Consider the following 19,660-nt stretch of genomic DNA (forward strand, 5'->3'; position numbering starts at 1 on the left):
CGTGGCTGTAGTTCCGGACATACACCTCATCCCCAGGGGAAAAGCTCCTCCACTTGCTGTGTCATGTTGTTTCTTCTGTTTCAGCTGATTCTGCCGGATTTTTGTCTTCACATCTGGCCGCAGCAGATCCAGTGTGGAACGTAATCTTCTGGACATGAGCATTTCAGCTGGTGCCAAGCCAGTTGTTGTTTGTGGTGTGATTCGGTAGTTAAACAGAAATCTGGCTATTCTTGTCTCCAAGGTGTCTCCCTTCACCTTCTTTATCCCTTCTTTGAATGTCTGTACTGCTCTTTCTGCCAGGCCATTCGATGCAGGGTGGAATGGGGCGGATGTCACATGCTGTATGCCATTCTGCTTTATGAACGCCTCGAACTCAGCACTTTTGAAGCATGCTCCGTTATCTGATACCAGCATCTGTGGCAAGCCGTGTGTGCTGAAGCACTGTCTGAGCTTTTCGATGGTTGTTTGACTGGTCGCTGTGTTGGTTGGATACACATCTATCCATTTTGAGTGCGAGTCCACGATGACCAGGAACATCTTACCTAGGAAGGGACCTGCATAGTCGATGTGGAGTCTGCTCCACGGCGTCTCAGGCCACTCCCATGGGTGTAGTGGTGCACAGGCTGGAGACTTCCTGCTTTCTTGACATGACTGACAGGACCGCACTTCCTGTTCAATCTCCATGTCCATTCCTGGCCACCATACATATGAGCGTGCTAGGCCCTTCATCCTGGATATTCCCGGGTGTGTGTGGTGTGTAGCTGCTTTAATATGGCCGTCCTTCCTCTCTTCGGAATGACCACTCTCGCCCCCCAAAGCACACATCCATCCTTCACACTCAATTCCAGCCTCCTCTGACTGTATGGGCTGACTGATGGGTCCACCTCTCTTGGCCATCCTTTCAGGCACCACTCATGCACCTGGGAGAGTGTTTTGTCCTTGGCCGTCCACTGCTTCACCTGAGCTGTTGTGATCGGTGGGTCATCCATGACCTCTATCATGAGCACTTTGTCTGCATCCTCCTCTTCTTCGGCCTGGGGCAGGGGCAACCTGCTCAACGCGTCTGCGTTCGCGTGATCTTTACCTGGCTTGTACACTATTTTGTACTCGTATGATCTCAGCAGGACTGCCCACCTTTGCACTCGGGGCGACCCCATCTGTGGCACTGGTTTCTTCTCATGAAACAATGATATCAATGGCTTGTGGTCAGTGCTGATTGTGAACGTCCTTCCATAGAGGTACTTATGGAACCGCTTAATCCCGAACATTATTGCTAGCCCTTCTTTGTCGAGTTGTGAATTTAACCTTTCTCTGCAGGTGTCAGCGTGCGTGACATGAACCCTACTGGTCTCTCGCTTCCGTCTTCCATCACATGTGAGAGCACGGCGCCAACTCCGTAGGGTGAGGCGTAACACGCCAGCACCAACTCTTTGTCAGTTGTGTAGTGCACTAACACTTTGGCTGATTGGAGTAACTGTTTCGATTTCTGGAAAGCTTCTTCCTGTTCTCTGTTCCAGGCCCATGACACACCTTTTTCTCAGCAGATGATGTAACGGGGCTAGGTGTGTGGCCAGGTTAGACATGAATTTATTATAATAATTTAACAAGCCCAAATATGCTTTCAGCTCGGTCACTGTGTTTGGGGGTGGGGCTTCCTCTATGGCTCTCACCTTGCTCTCCACTGGATGTAAGCCTTCAGCATCGACCTTGTGTCCTAAGTACTCGACTTCATCCTGCAGGAACGCACACTTCCGTCTGTGTAGTCGCAGACCAGCTTCTTTAAGCCGTCGGAGTACGTTGTCCAGCGTGCTCAGGTGCTCTGCTTCATCTCTCCCGGTGAGTATGATGTCATCCAAGTACACTGCTACTTGGGGCAGGCCCTGCAGTAGGCTCTCCATCATTCTTTGGAATATTGCTGGTGCTGATGATACTCCAAATGGTAGCCTATTGTAGGTGAACAGGCCTCTCTGTGTGTTCACTGTTAGGTACTTCTTTGATTCCTCCTCCATCTCAATTTGTTGGTAGGCGTGGCTTAAGTCAAGCTTGGAGAACTGTTTTCCTCCCGCCAGGGCATTGAAGAGGTCCTCGACACGGGGGATCGGGTATTGTTCTAGAGAGGATGCGTTGTTTACTGTGAGTTTGTAGTCCCCACATATCCGGACCGCACCATCTGGCTTCAACACAGGGACTATGGGTGCTGCCCACTCAGCATACTTAACTGGTGATATTATGCCCTCCTTCAACAGTCTGTCCAGCTCTTCTTCCACCTTGGACCTCATGGCATATGGAACAGAGTGAGGGCGATAGAATTTTGGACAGGCTTCGGCAGACACACGAATTGTTGCTTTCATGCCTTTTAACATGCCTAGCTCTTTTTTGAAAACTTCCTCATTTTTAATGAGTACTTCCTGTAGTGTTTGTGCCTCTGTACTCACGTTCTTTATTTCATCCCACTTCAGCTTTATGGCTTCCAGCCACCCTCTTCCTAATAAGCTAGGTCCCGCACATTTCACCACTACTAGAGGCAATGACTTCACCTGCTGTGCATGTCTCACCTCCACTTCTGCCACACCTACTACACTGATTTTTTTCACCAGTGTATGACTTCAGTTTGAGTTTGGTTTGTCTTATTTGTGGGCGTTGTTTTTCTCCCCACGTCTCATTGAACTTGCTCTCATTCATAATGCTCACACTGCATCCTGTATCAATTTCAAAATGTACTGTCTTGTTTACTCCAATATTTACAACAAAAGGTTTCACTTTCTGAATCGTTGTTTCCGTTTTCAAGCAGGCTAACGTGAATGCCTCCTCTGAATCAGAACTCTCATCCCCAGTCCTCTGCTCTCTCACGCACATTGTGGGAGCGGTGTGGACGTGCGCCCCTGTGCTCTGCTCTGGGTGCGTTGTTTACACTGGCGCGTGCGTCATCTCTGCCTCTATTACTGCAAGCTTTAACTATATGGCCTAATTTCCCACAACCGTGACACTTGGCATCTTTAAACTTGCACTCACCGGCACTGTGCTTTGTCCAGTGACATCGGTAACATTCTCTCTGTCTCCGGTGAACATCTTCGTAACGTCTCTCGTCCTTCCTCCCTGGTGCGCCCTCGGTCCTCACCTAGGGTGACCAGATGTCCCGCTTTGTGCGGGACTGCACAGCATTTTCACGACTTTTAGTGCGTCCCGCAAATTGGGACGATGTCCCGCATATTTAATTATTATTGGCAAAAAAAATAAAAAAAATAAGAAAATCAGATTTATCCAATGGTTGTGGAGAAAGCAGGGAAGGCTATCATCACAGGGCTGTGTTTGCTGTCAATCAAACTGTAGCACACGTCAGGTGCTGGGGTCAAGTGCAGCCAGGTTAACCAATGAGAGTAAGTTCCCCCCCCCCAAACAACAACAACAACAACAACAACGAACGCGAGTCAAATGCAGCAGGTTATAGAAAATGGAGGAAACTCAAACCACAGTCAGCAAGAAAAGAAGATGCACCTACAACAAAGACTGGGAAAACACTTTGAAGCCAGTGCAGGGCGACTCTCAGAGAGTTCTATGCAATCTTTGCAAGAGTTCTTTTTCAATTTCACATGGCGGTGAATACGACATCAAAAGACACCGAGAATGCGATTCTCACAAGAAACGTGTCGCTCAAAAAGAGACATCCAACTCTATGGAGACATTCTACTCAAACCGAAAAATTATGGCCACTCTGATAAGGTAACAGCAGCAGAAATAACAAATGTTTACCAGTGCAACACTCCCAATCATACCGGTCAATTGACTGTGTTAACAAGCTAGCTCCGACCATTTTTCCAGACTCTGAGATAGCAAAAAGGCAAGCAGCAATCAAACATGATCTTTCCAGGTTCTACCAGGCTGCTCTCAACTACCTTGAGAAGTGGTATGACTTCACAGACAACAACTACCAGAAGAATGTTGCAAGCTTGGCACTGAAAAGCAAGTTCACATTCTCCCATCTCTGTGATGCAGTGGAGGTCCTACAGATAAGGGGGAAACTAGACATGGATGAACTGTATGATGAATACTGTGTGATTTTGCCACGCCAGCAGGACATAGTGGAGAGAGAAGCTCCAGTCCTGTTGTGGAGAAGTGGTCCACCTTGCTTAAAGGCACAAACACACCAAATCTGACTGCTGTGGCATCCTTTCTCTTAAGCATCCCCATCACTAATGCTTCGGTAGAGAGAGTGTTTTCCCTCATGACGGCAGCGTGGACTGACCAGCGGAACCGGTGCTCTGTGGAGCTTATCAAGTCTGAAATTCAAATCAAGACCAACTTTGGATACAGTTGTAAGGAATTCTACACCTATGCACTCAAGGAGAAGGCCTTATTGGAAGCTGCACGCTCAAACAAAAAGTACCAAGGCAAGAAGAGCATCTAAGGTAAGATAAACTTACTAAACTGTTTAGAATATAGGCTAGACTAAGAGTAGGATATTTTTGAATATAGTATGATATTGTGGGCTAATGTGGTGTTAGATTTTAATACGGTGCTGCTATTCTTGTGTTTCTGTTTCACTGCCAGGTGCTTTCCATGGTGCTGGAGTGCATAGATAGCCTGTGTGGGGGAGCCCACCTGCTGTTGCTGTGATGGACAAAACTAAAAAGATGTGTGATGGACAAAACAGAAAATATTTCAACCAGGTGCTTTCCATGGTGCTCGGAGTGCATAGTCTGTGTGGGCTTGCCTGTGTCTGCAGCTGTTGCTGTGATGGACAAAACTGAAAGGAGTTTTATTTTATTTATTATTAATTTTAGTTTTTGTGCCAGTTATGCCAGTTTTTGTAGTTGTATTTTGTGCCTACTTTTACAGGAAATACAGGAATTTGGCTTAGGAAGATGCATTTATAAAGACTTTAAGTGAATAATGCCTGCTGCTTTGGTTAGCCTTAGTTTACTTTTCTTTATTAAGATACTAAATTGATACTGCACTTCACTTTCTGCTCCATAGAGATACTGTTTTGTGAGTTCACATTCAAATAAAATATATTTGTTATATAGCCTATTTGTTAAGTTTTTATCTGCATAGTCTATTGTCTGCTACTGAATAAACCAAACAGAATAGGAAACAGAATGGAAATGCATTTTTAAAAATTCATTCATTCATTCATTCATTCCGGCCGGGGGGGGGGGGGGGGGGTATACCAGGGGCACCTAAAGTTCGGTCGGGGCCTGTTGAGAGGGTGTCCCACATTGTCCCACACGAACATACTCCTTGTCCCACATTTGGGTTGTTGGGACCTGGTCACCCTATCCTCACCTGGTTACAACAGCCTGGAGGTCGTGAACGTTTCTGCTAGCGGTTTCTGCAGCTACAGCAAGTTTGTACGCTTTCTCAAATGTTAAGTCCGTTTCAGCTAGCAAACGTCGTTGAATCCGATCTTCATTTATCCCGCACACCAACCTGTCCCTCAGCATCTGTTCTAGGGTTGCACCGTAGTTACAATCCTGGGCCAACTCTCTTAGCTCGGCTACATATGCACTGACGGTCTCATTAGGCTGGCGAGAGCGGGAGTCAAATGTATACCTCTGACAATTTCACTGGGTTTCGGACTGTAGTGATTTTTCATTAACGTCGCCAGTTCCTGGTACGTTTTCGAGCTAGGCTTCTCTGGACTCAGTAGGTTCCTCATGAGTTTGTCCGTGGCTGGCCCCACTACACTGATGATAATCGCTCTCTGTTTCTCCCCATCATCTATGTCATTTGCCTCAAAAAACTGCTCCAGTATCTCACAGTATTCCTCCCATGTCTGGTCCTTAGCCTCGTAGGCTGACAGGGTGCCTAGCAACGCACTCATGTTCCCGTTACCTTAAGTCGTCCGTCGAATCTGTCTTGGTCCACCGTAGCTCGTTATGCCGCTAGCTAGCAACTGTCCGATTCAGTCCTGCCGCCACCTTGCACTTGAACTCCCGTCCAGCATCCTCCTCCACTCGGGATCTTGACTTCGTGTCCTTATGTCTCTCCAGTATCCTCGTCGCCAATATGTGGTAACCTAACTTATGAATAATGGGAATGCCATCCAGGATTCAAGTTAACCATTTATTATAGAACGGTGAGTAACAACGTGGTACTCTGGTCACTTGCTTGCTTAATCTGGGACCCCAGCTATTCAACAGGTAACTCAAGCCCAACACCTCTGGAGGTCCCCCACTGGCGTGGGGTGGTACTACAGGAAGTCTAACCAGGATATCACAGTATTGAAAGTTCTAAAATTAAAAATATTAACATCCTTTTTTCACTTTCTTTGATTATGCTTCGTCGGGTGGTTTTACGGGCATCAAGCTTGCCAAATTCCATTGTGAACTTAAGGGAGTTAGCGAGATAACTTATTGCAAGGCACATTTGGCTAGAAAACGTCACTCATGATCATAATGGCTGTTTATTTGAAAGTTTACTACATTGAGAATATCCCCTTATTTTCTTATTGGCTAATGGTTATATGGTTTCTGTATTACAAAACAAAACAATAATAATAATAATAATAATAATAATAATAACAATAATAATAATAATAATAACAATAATAATAATAATAATAATAATAAATACTTTCTGTCAGGTCTGGCAAATTAAAAGTTCCAGAATGGGTGGACACTGTGAAGCTGGCGAAGCACAAGGAGCTGGCGCCCTGTGATGACAACTTCTATACCAGAGTAGGTGAGTGAGTGACACTCAGTCATTGGGAATGTCACATAATCTTCAATGTCCCAATATTGTCATTACATTTACATTTTTTTTTAGCAGACACCTTATTCCAAAGAGACTTACAACAAATACATTTAAGGGTGGATTCACACCTAGCTAGGTGGTCCGAATCAGGGAGCGTTTCCCCCCTAATTCGGTTAGCATAATGTGAACACATCAATCGCACTCTGATCCGGAGCAATTCGTTTGCAGTGAGTACGCACATTACCCACAAACCGAATACAACTCAACTGCTGTACCCTGCACTGTCAAAACTTCAACACACAATCAACTTTTGATTGTCAAACACACAATATAATATGAAAATAAAACACTGCAAATAGATGACGGGTCAAACATAAGACATACATTTATTCCCAATGATTATTTCTAACAGTCATGGACATGATCGAAGGAACTCATACAAGTGGTCACATGACCAACTTACACAACTTAACATTACGTTATATCTGACTCCAAAAGACATTTCATGATTAATAATGATTGGCAATGCTTTGCTCATCCCTGTGTGACAATCGATCATATCGGATCCTAGATTCCATTTAAGAATACCCAAAATGCTATTTCACCATGCGCTCATGAGTTTACATTAATTCCAATAGCTGTATAATCCGTCTCATTAACAATGCATCTCAACATTAGACATTGATGGTAAACTCTGTGATAACCTGATCATGATTATGTCGTTCTGTCAGAAAATGAGAATAGAGTGCTCAAAAGGTGATTAACACAAATTCTGACCAATCACAAAACTTTTAGCAAACGCGTGGTGTTGAGGGTGTATTCAGAACCATAGCATCTATCTTGGTTGATTTAACCGATTTTAACATATCTTATAAATGTAATTGTAAATATTGACTAATGTACTTTCACTGTATGTGGTTGAATTTTCAAACAAATGTTCCCTGCAGCGACAATAAAAGCAGTAAAGTAAAGGCATGTTTTTTCTTACAGGGTGGAGAGAGGGGTGGTGGTGGTCAGGGGATACAGTACAGAGTTGATTAAGAATTGGTGGAATTGATCATTGGGGCAACTAACTAGACCTGGGCCAGTTTTACAACTGTTAGAGGTGCGCTTGACCCTAACCATAACCCTAACTCATAGTCAGCCTGGGAGTTCTTGTTATCAACACTTAACGCTGTACAAAATCTTGATAGAATAATGCACTTATTTATTATAGTTAAACTAAAGTGTGCTGTCACTGATTTGATTTGATTTGATTTATTAGGATCCCCATTAGCTGATGCAACACATATAGAACATACAAATTGTAACAAAGAAGAAAGACATCAACATAACAGAACAGAACATAGAAGAAAAAATACATCAACATACATAACAACAAATAACAAAAAAATAAATATGAACAAAATAAAAGTTGTCAATGCTCACAGACACTGGTGTAGAGCTTTAACTGATGATGCAGGTATTGTGTTGTAAATGTTATTGTATGTTGTGTTCTCTTCTCTTGCAGTGGACGGAGACTCACTGCTCAGGGCCAAAGGGACGGAGACTCACTGCTCAGGGCCAAAGGGATGGAGACTCACTGCTCAGGGCCAAAGGGACGGAGACTCACTGCTCAGGGCCAAAGGGACGGAGACTCACTGCTCAGGGCCAAAGGGACGGAGACTCACTGCTCAGGGCCAAAGGGACGGAGACTCACTGCTCAGGGCCAAAGGGACGGAGACTCACTGCTCAGGGCCAAAGGGACGGAGACTCACTGCTCAGGGCCAAAGGGATCTGGATAGAACTGCTGGCCAGGTGCGTTAGTTCTGAACCATGGCTATAGCATGACTAGAGAGGTTGAGTCGTTGTGAAAGTACATTAATTAATATTTACAATTACATTTATAAGATATGTTAAAATCGGTTAAATCAACCAAGATAGATGCAATTTAAAGCATTGCAGATAGTATACCAATCAGTGGAGGCTGGTAGAGGTAGAAGTCGGAGGATGGGCTCAGTGTAATGCATGGAATGGAATGAGGAATGGTATCAAACACACCTGTTACAATGAGCCCGTCCTCCGATTTCTATCTCCTCCAGCCTCCACTGCCAGTGATATCTTCCTCACAATTTGTTTCTTTTGTACATGGAATTAGATACTCTAGTAATTAAGGCGTTCTTTTTTTTATTTACAGGTTGCTTCAGCAAACAAGAAGCAGTGAAGTTTATGAGACATTCGATGAAAGAGAATCAATTGTTGTTCATGTTTTCCGTCTCCTGTTTTCTCAGCAGCATGTTTTCCTGCCAAAGGCATGCAAGGCAACAAGAAATGTTATATCTATAATATATACATATATAACAATATTATATTATAATATATTATATAATATTAGAATACATATACAGTATAATGTTATATATCTTATATCTCATATCTCAATGACGTGTATACTTTGAATGGCTCAGCTCCAGTATTATTATTTAAATAAAAACACATAAAACCACACTCAGTTAATTTCATATGGATGTTGTTTCAATAATTCAATAAAATCCCATTCAAGAAACATTCAGTGGCTCTTGAAATCCCCCCACTGTATGTGGTTGAATTTCAATATGAATTCTATGCTCTTCAGTATCCAATCATAAATCCAAAAATATAGAGAGACTTTCTATATTTGAGAGGGCTGGTCGTATTATTTAATTATTCGATCAACCTTGGGCTATACAGCATGCCTTTTCCTTATTTTTGACTGTACTATACAGTACCTGAGATGGCTGTCAAAAAACATACTGTACTGTACAGTTCTCTGATGAGAGGTCTCTTTGAGCATAATAATGGAATTCCTGAAATAAGGAGAGACTAACATTATCAGCTACTTAGAAGAGAACTATTGCCTTGCTAGCAACTGTTATGGGGGGGTGGCGGTAGCCTAGGAGTTAGAGAGGCCGGCTAGCAATTGAAAGATTGCTGGTTTGATCCCCGCCTCAGGAGGGAGCTGCATGTGCCCTAACCCCTAATTGCTCCAGGGGCGCTGACTATGGCTGACCCTGTGCGTAGAGCAAAACAATCCAATAATTGACTTCAAGTTCATTGCATGGCAAATAAAAACATTCATTATGGAACCAAAGGTGGAGACTATGGGACACCCGCAGCTGTGCTCACTTACTGCTTATCATGCTGTCACAGTTTGTTGTAATCGGTATTATACTGATACATACATACATATGAACTATGATTACCTAATGAATTCTCTCCACTATATAAATGTGTGTGATATAGAAGTGAGGAATAGAATATAGAACAATGAAATCAAACACAATTACACAATGATATGCAGTCGGTCGCTTTATTGACTTTCGTACCCAATAGTTCCTTTGAGGTTGGAGGTCCTGGGTGTAGTACTAACTCTGTTGGATGTATGGCACAAAATGCATATTATTGGCCAGATGTGTGCAGCATATAAAAGTTTGATAAAATGATTGCTTGTCAGTGGGATCATTAGCCTGTGTGTGTGTGTGTGTGTGTGTGTGTGTGTGTGTGTGTGTGTGTGTGTGTGTGTCTAGTTGTTTGTCATGATCCAGCTGATCCAGCTATTGTACTGGCAGACACGGACGTAAACGCTGGGGTGATTCTGCATGGCACAGTCGTAACCCCAGGACACCACACCCTGCAACTGTCCACTACACACCAGGGGGCCACCAGAGTCACCCTGGCACACAGAGAAAAGGGGGAGATAAAGGTTAGAATTACAGTCAATGTACTGTAGTCAGGCGAGGGACTAGGGGGGAGTGAGGAAATGGGGGTGGTGATGGCCTATTGGGTAGTGGGTTGGACTGCTTCGGCCTTGTGGATAGTGAGTTGGACTAGTGATTAGAAGGTCATGAGTTCAAATCTCACCTGGGAACACCACCACTAGTGTGCCCTTGAGTAAGGCACTTAGCTCTAAGTTACTCCAGGGAGACTCTAATACAGTCTCTAATTGTAAGTTGCTTTGGCTAAAAATGTGTGTTAAATGGTTAAAATAGGATTAGGCCCAAGATGGGAGTTAATGTTTAAGAATGATGATGTGTTAGAATTATAGAGGGATGAATATTCGCAAGTGAGAAGATAGAAGATGTTAAAGAGGAACAACAAGAATCACTTCCTATGATTAAAAGGGAAAGGCTGAGAGTGATAGAGGTCAAACATTCCTGCGTCACCCCACCACACCTTTTTCTCAGTGGTTTAGCCGAACTAACCTGACAGCTGCTGGCTCCTCCGTGCATGAACCCGGAGCATACCATGTTGTCAGTAAACAGATGGGGGTAGGCATTTTGGCAGATTCTGTGATCGATGATGGGCTGCCTCAGGCACTGCAGCCTATCAGGGTAACGGTCTGAAAGGCATGTACACTAGTCACTGTGCTGTGTCAAACTCAGTTTTAATTTAACATCACTGTATGTTGAAGTCCATGGTTATGTGATAGCTTGTAATCAGATAGCTTATAATGTTATTCACACTCAACCACATAAAGCATACATCACATTTTATCACAATATCAGAGCTGCAGTCATTGTTCGCGTCTCAATTCTCCTTCTCTTTCCCTGAAGTGTGAACTCCCCCACATTGATTAAAAAGCATAGGATTGCAGTAGGAGCCCAAAGCTCTTAACACAACATGTGTCCTTTTTCAACGTGGGGGAGTGCACAAGGGTGAAGAACTGTCAAAGCCCAACACCTCTAATTCCCCTTTAGTTGCACTCCCATGTCCTGTTGACTTCATGACTTCATAAACAGTCATTAACTTGTGCCAATATCAAATCCGACACCATTCTAGCCCCATCACAGAACACTAGCACAAGCCTCTCAAGAGTGGATATACATACTAGTCTAGTATAGTATCTATATACAATATAAGTGTAGTCCATATCTATATTATGTCTTGCTCACTGTTTGTTTGCCCTTGCTCACTGTTCTATTGTACACTCGACGTCACTGTAAATGAGGGTGACCTCAGTGCCTATCGAGTTTTAAATAAAGGTTTGAAATGAAATAATATCTCTCTCAGTATCTAGAGTATAGTACTCTCTACTGTATAGTACTCTATAGTACTCTCTCCTCCTCCTTTGCTGATGTCAAGCCCCCACACACACCTCTCTAGCCACATCACAAGACCTTAGCAGCACAAGCCTCTCCAAGCCAGGCCGTTCCCCTCCCAAGTCCCACTGACTCACTTCCGTTTGTGATGGTGTTGCCCCAGCCGGACACCAGGCAGTTCTCGTCAGCCAGAGGGCAGCGGGAGGGCAGGGCCACTGTCTGGACGTAGCGGTTGAGGGTGGCAGGATGGCTCAGCTTGACCAGCATGATGTCGTTGTTCAGGTTGTAGCTGTCGTAGTGTGGGTGCCTGATCAACTTGACAGAGTCAATGTACTGCTCGGTGCCCTCGTGTACGGCGATGTTATGCTCTCCCAGACGAACCTGGAGACGACTGGAGGGGGTGAGAATGTGTGTGTGTGTGTGTGTTTGTTTGCGTGTGTTAGTTTGAGTGTGTGTGTGTGTGTGTGTGGGGAGGGGACCAGAGTGGTAAGAATTCCTTCATTATGAAACATTAATGAAAAGAAAAGTACATTGTTCACACCCTGAATTATCAGCTTGTTATGTCTTACCTGGCTAAGAAAGGTGGAGATAATTTCCAAACATTGTGAGAAATGTATTATTATTATTATTATTATTAATTTATTATTATTTACATGACAACCATGCCTACATGTATGATAATGTTACATTCCTTAAAGTTCCCCCTTGGAAAGATAAAGTCTTATCCTATTCTACAGTAACATCGGTGTATACAATGCATCAGTTCACTAAAGCACATTCAACACTTACGACTTGTAGCAGTGGGCAGCAGACACCACCCACTGGCTAGAGATGAGGGACCCACCACAGAAGTGGTAGCCCGCGTTCAGAGATACCTGGTAGGGCACAGAGTGACTGGGGCACTCGTAACCCCCGACGACCTTCTCATCACCCTCCTCCACAGGGGCAGCGACTGAAACAAATGGTTTTGATATGACGTGGAGTTCAAGAATTATACTGTATAAAGATCATAGGAGCGTATTATATCCTTCAAGTATAACATAACATGAAAACAGTCTAAGTATGAGGATACACCAGTCGATATAGGTAGACGAGTTAGATTCACTTACATGCTGTTCCAAGCACAACCAGGAGAATCAGGACCTTCATGTCTGAGTTTGTACAGGTGACCTGCACACAACCAAGGTATATGGTCCTTCTTTTATACTATGTCACTCCATCTCCCTGCTATCTCCTTTTTTCCCAGGTGTTCGTAAAGGAAAAACCACATGGGAATAGGCCACATGTCTCCTGTAATATACTGTAGGTACCATGTAGGACGGAACCATGGGCCTATAGATTTATTTAGGTTAGGTTATTTATAACTTAACAAATACCAAAAGAAACATCTTGGGCTTGAACTTAGATAACCTCCCTGGTAGCTTATACCTTTATCAGATGTGTTTTATTTGTTCAGTTGTTTTCAGCAGTTCTGTGAAATGTTGGAGGTGGAGGCCCCTGGGAGATAAGAGATATGTCCAGGGGGTTTGGGATTCGTGGAAAAAGTGCCTGTGTAGTAAGTCTGGATTTGAGTCAAAACGTGTAGACTGAGTATGAATTTAAATTACTCCACAATATATTGTGCAGTCAAAGTTTGCTTCTACTGTGACATGTAAACATGAGGTCTGTATGCGAACATAAAACAAATTAAGAAAAAAAAGGACACATTTAAGTTTCTTCAGCTTAGCTGTTTCTGGGTTTATTTACTCCTAGTTCCTAATAATGTAAACATTATTAAACATCAATCCTCACTCGTTTCATACAAAATGTATTGCCAAAATGTGTGTCACTATCAACACAAACACATTGGCATGGGCAGTAGTCTCACTTAATCAGATGAGATTCTGGGTTCTGAAACAACACTCACAATGAAACAGAGTCTGAGCTCCTGGTAGGGTTTAACAGGAGTCTGAGCTTCTGAGCTCCTCGTGTAGGAAACCTTACACAGAGCTGGTCAGGTATCCATCCAAATCTATATAAGCCTTGATCACCTCATCACGGGCAGCACTGAAAGAGACAAGGGTCATCCACAAAATGTGTACCTACTCAAGACCAAAATTAATGTCACTCCCTCTACTGACATATTTAGTGACAAAAAAAGTAGCTTTTAAAAAAGATCATTATAACAAAAGACACACATTTAGGACAATGAACAAGCAAAACAGTTAAAAGATTAAACAACCTTTACATCCATCTCTTGCTCTTATTCACTTGACAGTTATGAAGTACTCACTCAATGCAAACTTTTCCAATAACATCGACTATTCCTTGAAAAGTTAGGTCAAAGGCATCCCAGAACGGTACAGTCAGATCAGTTGCCTGCCTTGCAATGCGGAAACCCTCCACTCCTAGGACAAGGAACACATGTAACAAAAGGAAAGTTGTGATTCATATTTATTCATTTGACTGACAACTATGTTTTTAGTAGGAGAAAAAATTGCGCACACACACACACACACACATTTCAGCTCTCAGCCTTCTTACCATTGTAGAAGACAATGCTAAGCACAGCAATATGTAGCAGCAGCTTGTTCATGGTGAGATGATTATGATGTCCAAGTAGACTGGGATCATTTCTTCTTCATAGAAAAATGTGCAGTCGAACCTGATTATATGGACACGAGTAGTTTGGACCTCTTGGTTCAAATATCAAAGTGCACAACTGTTGGTAAGCATCCATACATGTCTGGGTTCAATATCTGTGGTTTGTGTGCTGATTGTAAGTAATCTATAAACAAATGTAGAACAAGGAGCAGACAAGACTGACTCCTGACCAATGAGGTTAAAAACAACTACCGGTACTTGAAGTAGACTACAAAAAAAAAAATCTTGATTAATTGAGACCCATAATAAGTGGAGGTCTATATGACAGCAGCTGGTGAAAGGGGGAACAAGTCAGCAACCGACCAAACGTTCAGACTTCTTTTGTTCTGAAAAATGTAAATACAAAAACATTTTTGAAAATCAATGACACACTCACGACACGAGTCAAGCCAAAATATTGCAATACATTGGATTCAGTGAGTAATCCCCACTACTACCTAGTTAACTATAACACTACTTCACATTGTTAGTAGGCTCACAAAACAAGATAAGCTTGCAATATTTTGGCTTGACTAGTGAGTGTGTCATTGATTTTCAACATTAATGTATGTGTCCAGAGGCATCAGTAGATGTATGTACACATTAATTTATTTCTGAATAAAAGTCTAAATGTTTTGATTGGTTGCCGACATGTTTTCCCTTTCACCCGCTGCCGTCACATATTATGCACTTTATAAATGGATTATATTTGACAACCACAAGAAAATGCCACAGTATTTATTCAAACCTCTCAACATCTTTATTAAGCCAAGAACATCATAAATAAAAAAAGTGCGTAGAAAAAATTTAAACAGATTTAAAATGTTTGTATACAACTATGTACAGACAAAGGTTCTCTTTGCGTCACGGTAACAGAGCCATGTTTATCACACAGTCACAGAACTTAATTTTAAATATAATAAAACAATCCTACGCCAGTAACACGCACTGCGTCAACACCCAGGAGAGACCCTACCAACCCTCCCCCCAACTAAAACCCCAAACATCTAGATAGTGTCCTTTGTTGCATGCATAGGCCAGCTGAGTGCGGAGAAAGAGGGTTGCAAGCGCACAGACACAAGCCGGCACAGCACACCATGGATACCAATCCTTATCCTCTCAATTACGTCATCGTGAGCCACTGAGGTAGTTCACCCGCGAGAGACAGGGGAGAGGAGTGGTCACAGTCAGGTAAGTTGAGGGGAAAATAAAGAGAGAGAAAGTAAAGAAAAGTAGACGATAAAGGATGACAAGTCTAACAAAGGCTGCAGCCAGCTACTGTTAGCTTCTTGTCCCTCTTAAAATAAGTGGGTAACATCATATTCATTTATTTTCATTAGCATTTTTGATTATGTACAATTATACATATGTGGGGTTTTAAAAGGATAGGGAGGGAGCCACACCACAAAGCTCAACCCTCACAGGTCTTGAAAAGCATGAACAAAACAGCACAAGCAATAATTAAAGAAGAAAAGAAAAGTGTATACCGAGCAGTACAAAAAAATGTTTCATCATTTCTTAATAGATTTTTTAGGGCAAAGCTGCTTTAAGAGGAATATTTCAATTTTCACTGATATAAGCATGACATTCTAATTTCAAGTATAAGGAAGGAAATGAAAGAAAGGTTAGATGAAAAGTTTAATCACAAAGCAATTTGGATTTAAAAACAAAAACAGGTGAAAGCAACGTTTTGGATGTTTCCTTCACCAGCACCTTCATAAATACAACAAAAAGAAAACAACCTCAACCTGTCTCCTGCTCATAAGAGTCCTGGTCATAACGGTCTCCATTACGTGGACAGTGACACTTAAAATATAGCTGCTCTAAAATGTCTATGGGAGGTGGTAGCATGGGTCAATTATACAAAAGCATATTTGTTTTATCTTCAGAAAAACATGTCAGACTTGCCTGGTCTACTATGTACAGCGATGCAAGCGCTTATGGCCATTTAAAGTAAGGTGCTAAAATCAATTTCTCGTCCCCTCCAGAGTAGCCTTGTATTTTCCCCGACTACAGTAGCATAGACAACAACCTCTCTTTAAGAACCTTAAAGAGTCAACAATCCCACTTCGGTCATGTGACGGACCAACTGAAACAGAGTGTGTTTACTTAACCCCCACCTCTAACATAGAATGACGACCTCTTATTTAGCCACTATTCCAGCAAGACACCGATTGGCAACTGATATAAATCGTAGGAAACCAAGAGAGTTGGTGTAATATCATTAGTGATCTTTATATACTACTGAGGTCTGAATGAACTGCATTTTCTTTGCTCGCCGAAATACCTGTGCCATTTTGTGACGAAATACTGTGCGTTCTTCATACCACAGACATGTTTACTGGAGCATGCGGTTCCCTCATTTGGTTTCTGTGTCAAAAGAGGGAGAGGCTCAGAAGAGAACAAGGTATAACAGCATTAAATGTGCACCATGAGTCCGTTTTTAAATTAAACTAACTACGGAGAAGGGTTTCGATCGATCCGGTCTTTGTGTAATCGCCAAACCCTCCTCCTATGGCCATGTAATTGCATTTGCCTCCCTGTCGTCTAATCTCCCTCTTATCAATTCAAGTAGTCCCAACAGCTGTTGAGCTGTTGCCGTTGGGCTCATCTAGCCGGTTCTAGTTGAGGAAGCGCCTGCATCTCCGCGTGCTGCAGTTGCAGTGCAGCTTGTTGCTGGCGTCCTCGATGGGGAACTTGTAGTCGTAGGTGAGCTCCTCCCCGCGGTAGATCTTCCTCAGGGCGAAGATGACGATGTGCTTCCGTGTGTCCACATGGATCACGCGCGAGTAGCAGTTGGGCTCGCACGAGTGGTTGATGAAACGCGCCGCGTTCCCGTGCACAGTGGCGTCCACCACATCGAAGTCGTCGATGCGGAACATGTAGCAGCCGATACCCTGATTAGGAAGTGGGAAGAGAAGGGTGGTTTAGGTACGAGCAAGAATTCTAAGCTTGGAGGTTTGTTTTTGCTTCATTGCGATATTGAATCACTTGGACAAGAGAGACCAAGTATAAATAAAGTTGAGTGATTGAATAATAGGCTTGAGGAGATGGGTGTAATTTCCTCTTTATTCAACAACTCTCATGAAGGTCTGTTGCCTAAAATATTTTTTTATTTGTTATGTTATTTTTTTAAGAACAAAATGACAGGTACGAACATTCTCTGTATCCAACTTAAAAACACAACCGCATCATGCACAGGGATTAACCTGATAATCATTATCATTATAGTTGATGTCATTAACCAACCTTGCTGTCATAGTATTTCTCTCTCTTGTCGGTCAGAACGGAGCGGATGACGTTGCCTGCGTACTCGATCACCATCTCCCCAGCATCGATGTTCCTTTTGCAGAACAGGCCACGTCCGTGAATGGCAGACCTAGGGTGAGAGATTGGGATTAAAAAGGTCATGAGTGGTGATCAGACCTTCTGGTGATCATAAGGTCATGAGTTCAAATCCCACCTGGGAACACCACCACTAGTGTGCCCTTGAGTAAGGCACCTAGCCCCAAATTACTCCAGGGAGGCTGTCCTTGTAATTTCAAATTGTATGTCGCTTTGGATAAAAGTGTACGTATGGTAAAATGTAAGATTATAGAACAGAATGGTACTATAGTCCTGAAAATAGTGAAATAATTAGTAGATGAATAATAATCTGCTTGCAACAGAGGTATTTTTTTCTATCAAAGTGTTTAGTCACCTGTAGACTCCTACTGCCTCCTTGGAGGTCTTCTCCAGGTGTCTGAACCTCATGGCCATGGGCAGCTCTGTACTGGTGGCCCGCCTATGGGAGAGGGACACAGAGAATCCAGAAGGTTAAAACGTTGATCATCAATGAGGTAAAAAGCTAAAGCTTGAAATGACAGAACAGGACAGATAGGGATGGAAGCGATTCATTCAGTAGGTGGCATTCATTACAAGTCAAAGTAAGTAAGTAAGTAAAAACTAAAATGCATCGCAATGCTTAAAAAAACGAATTCAGGCACAACTCAGAGGCAATGGTCTTACCTGGTGGATTTCAGGGGGACATCATCGTCCTCCTCGTCGCATGGCATAGTGATGGCATCAGGTCGCTGTCTGTGTTGCGAGGCCAGGAAGTTGAACATGTCAAAGGTTGACTTCCTAAAAAGGGGGTAGAGCAGGGGAGACTTGGTAAAAGGGTTGGGAATCTGCTTACTCAAACACAAACACACAAAAATACTAACGGTAAACAAGGACACTTTGAAGACCTGGGGGCCGTTCCACTAAAGGTGGCTTAGTATATCGGCGATTGAAATAAATCAGGCGATCAGGCAACTCGGGATTGGAATTCAAGCCTCAGGTGATTCCTCGAACGAGGATCAGCCTTGTGTCATCAGTGTTCACAGAAGACAGGCGTACAAATCGTCGATATGGGCGCGTGCACGCCGACATAAAGAGCCCCGAAGAGTCGATCTGTCGAAATGAAGATACTCCACTCTGCAGGGGTTCTACATTTGCGCAGCATTCAGAATTATTGATCTTTATGAAGACGGAAAAATAAGATGTAAAATAGTGCAATACTGCCGCAATTAACAAGGCGAGGGAAATGGTTTGGCAAGAAATTGCTGACCGATTAAATGCGTAGGTCATACTAGCCCCAGTTATTGTTATATGTTCATATTTTAATGAATGAATATTTACTACTGTGGTGATATCAGCAGCAGGCTACAAACCGTCATATCGCCACAATGGCCTAGTGGTATTGACCGCTGCCATAGGATTTGTTCGTCTTTTTTAGACGGTGGTTCGAATCCCTCTTCGGACACACTTTTTACTGCATTTCGTTGTCTGAATCTAATCTAAAATCTCATCTAAAAAAGTATGTAGGCTATAAAATTATGGTGCAGGCTAATTTACAAGAACTGACACGATTACAATGGTGTTTAAGCCTTTGCATGAAGGCTTCGGTTAAATGTAAAAAAAATAAAAATAATCACTTAGTCAAGTCTCGAACACGCAACTTTTGCAACTCTAGCTGGCTGCCTTAACCACTGCGCCAGCCAGACCGCTGTGATGACAGTAATGCAAGTTGAGACAATTACTTTTTTTTTTTACACTCTTTTATTTATTGATCTATCGATCTATCTATCACACTTTCAAAATATCCAGTTATCTATCACACAATCAAACTATCTATCGATCGATCACACTTTCAAAATATCAAATTATCTATCTATCACAGTCAACCTATCCATCTATCTATCTCGTGTGAAGTGGGAACTAATATTTCCTAAAAGAGGAACTGTCGTTCGGGATGTAGCTTCCGC

General features: G+C 42.8%; 2 protein-coding genes across 2 annotated transcripts in view; both read right to left on the minus strand.

Moving 5' to 3' along the window:
- Positions 1-10,234: 10,234 nt before the first annotated feature.
- On the minus strand, positions 10,235-12,900 carry LOC308158835 (trypsin-3-like; the record flags this gene model as incomplete). Its single annotated transcript, XM_080532543.1, has 5 exons — positions 12,860-12,900; positions 12,540-12,702; positions 11,888-12,141; positions 10,914-11,050; positions 10,235-10,384 (listed from the first exon to the last, which is right to left on the minus strand). Exons 1-5 carry the CDS (start codon positions 12,897-12,899, stop codon positions 10,235-10,237), a joined length of 744 nt encoding a protein of 247 aa, XP_080388669.1. The 5' UTR covers position 12,900.
- Positions 12,901-15,172: 2,272 nt separating this feature from the next.
- Positions 15,173-19,660, minus strand: part of kmt2ba (lysine (K)-specific methyltransferase 2Ba) — a gene marked incomplete at its 5' end in the record, with an annotated part of 46,696 nt that continues 42,208 nt past the window's right edge. Inside the window, 4 exons of the mRNA XM_080531738.1 lie at positions 15,173-17,269; positions 17,622-17,751; positions 18,073-18,156; positions 18,381-18,494. Of these exons, the coding sequence (XP_080387864.1) occupies positions 16,994-17,269; positions 17,622-17,751; positions 18,073-18,156; positions 18,381-18,494 (604 nt within the window). The 3' untranslated portion in view covers positions 15,173-16,993. The remainder of the gene's footprint in view (positions 17,270-17,621; positions 17,752-18,072; positions 18,157-18,380; positions 18,495-19,660) is intronic.

Source organism: Nansenia antarctica, assembly GCF_963989245.1.
Source record: "Nansenia antarctica genome assembly, chromosome: 5".
NCBI lineage: Eukaryota > Metazoa > Chordata > Actinopteri > Argentiniformes > Microstomatidae > Nansenia > Nansenia antarctica.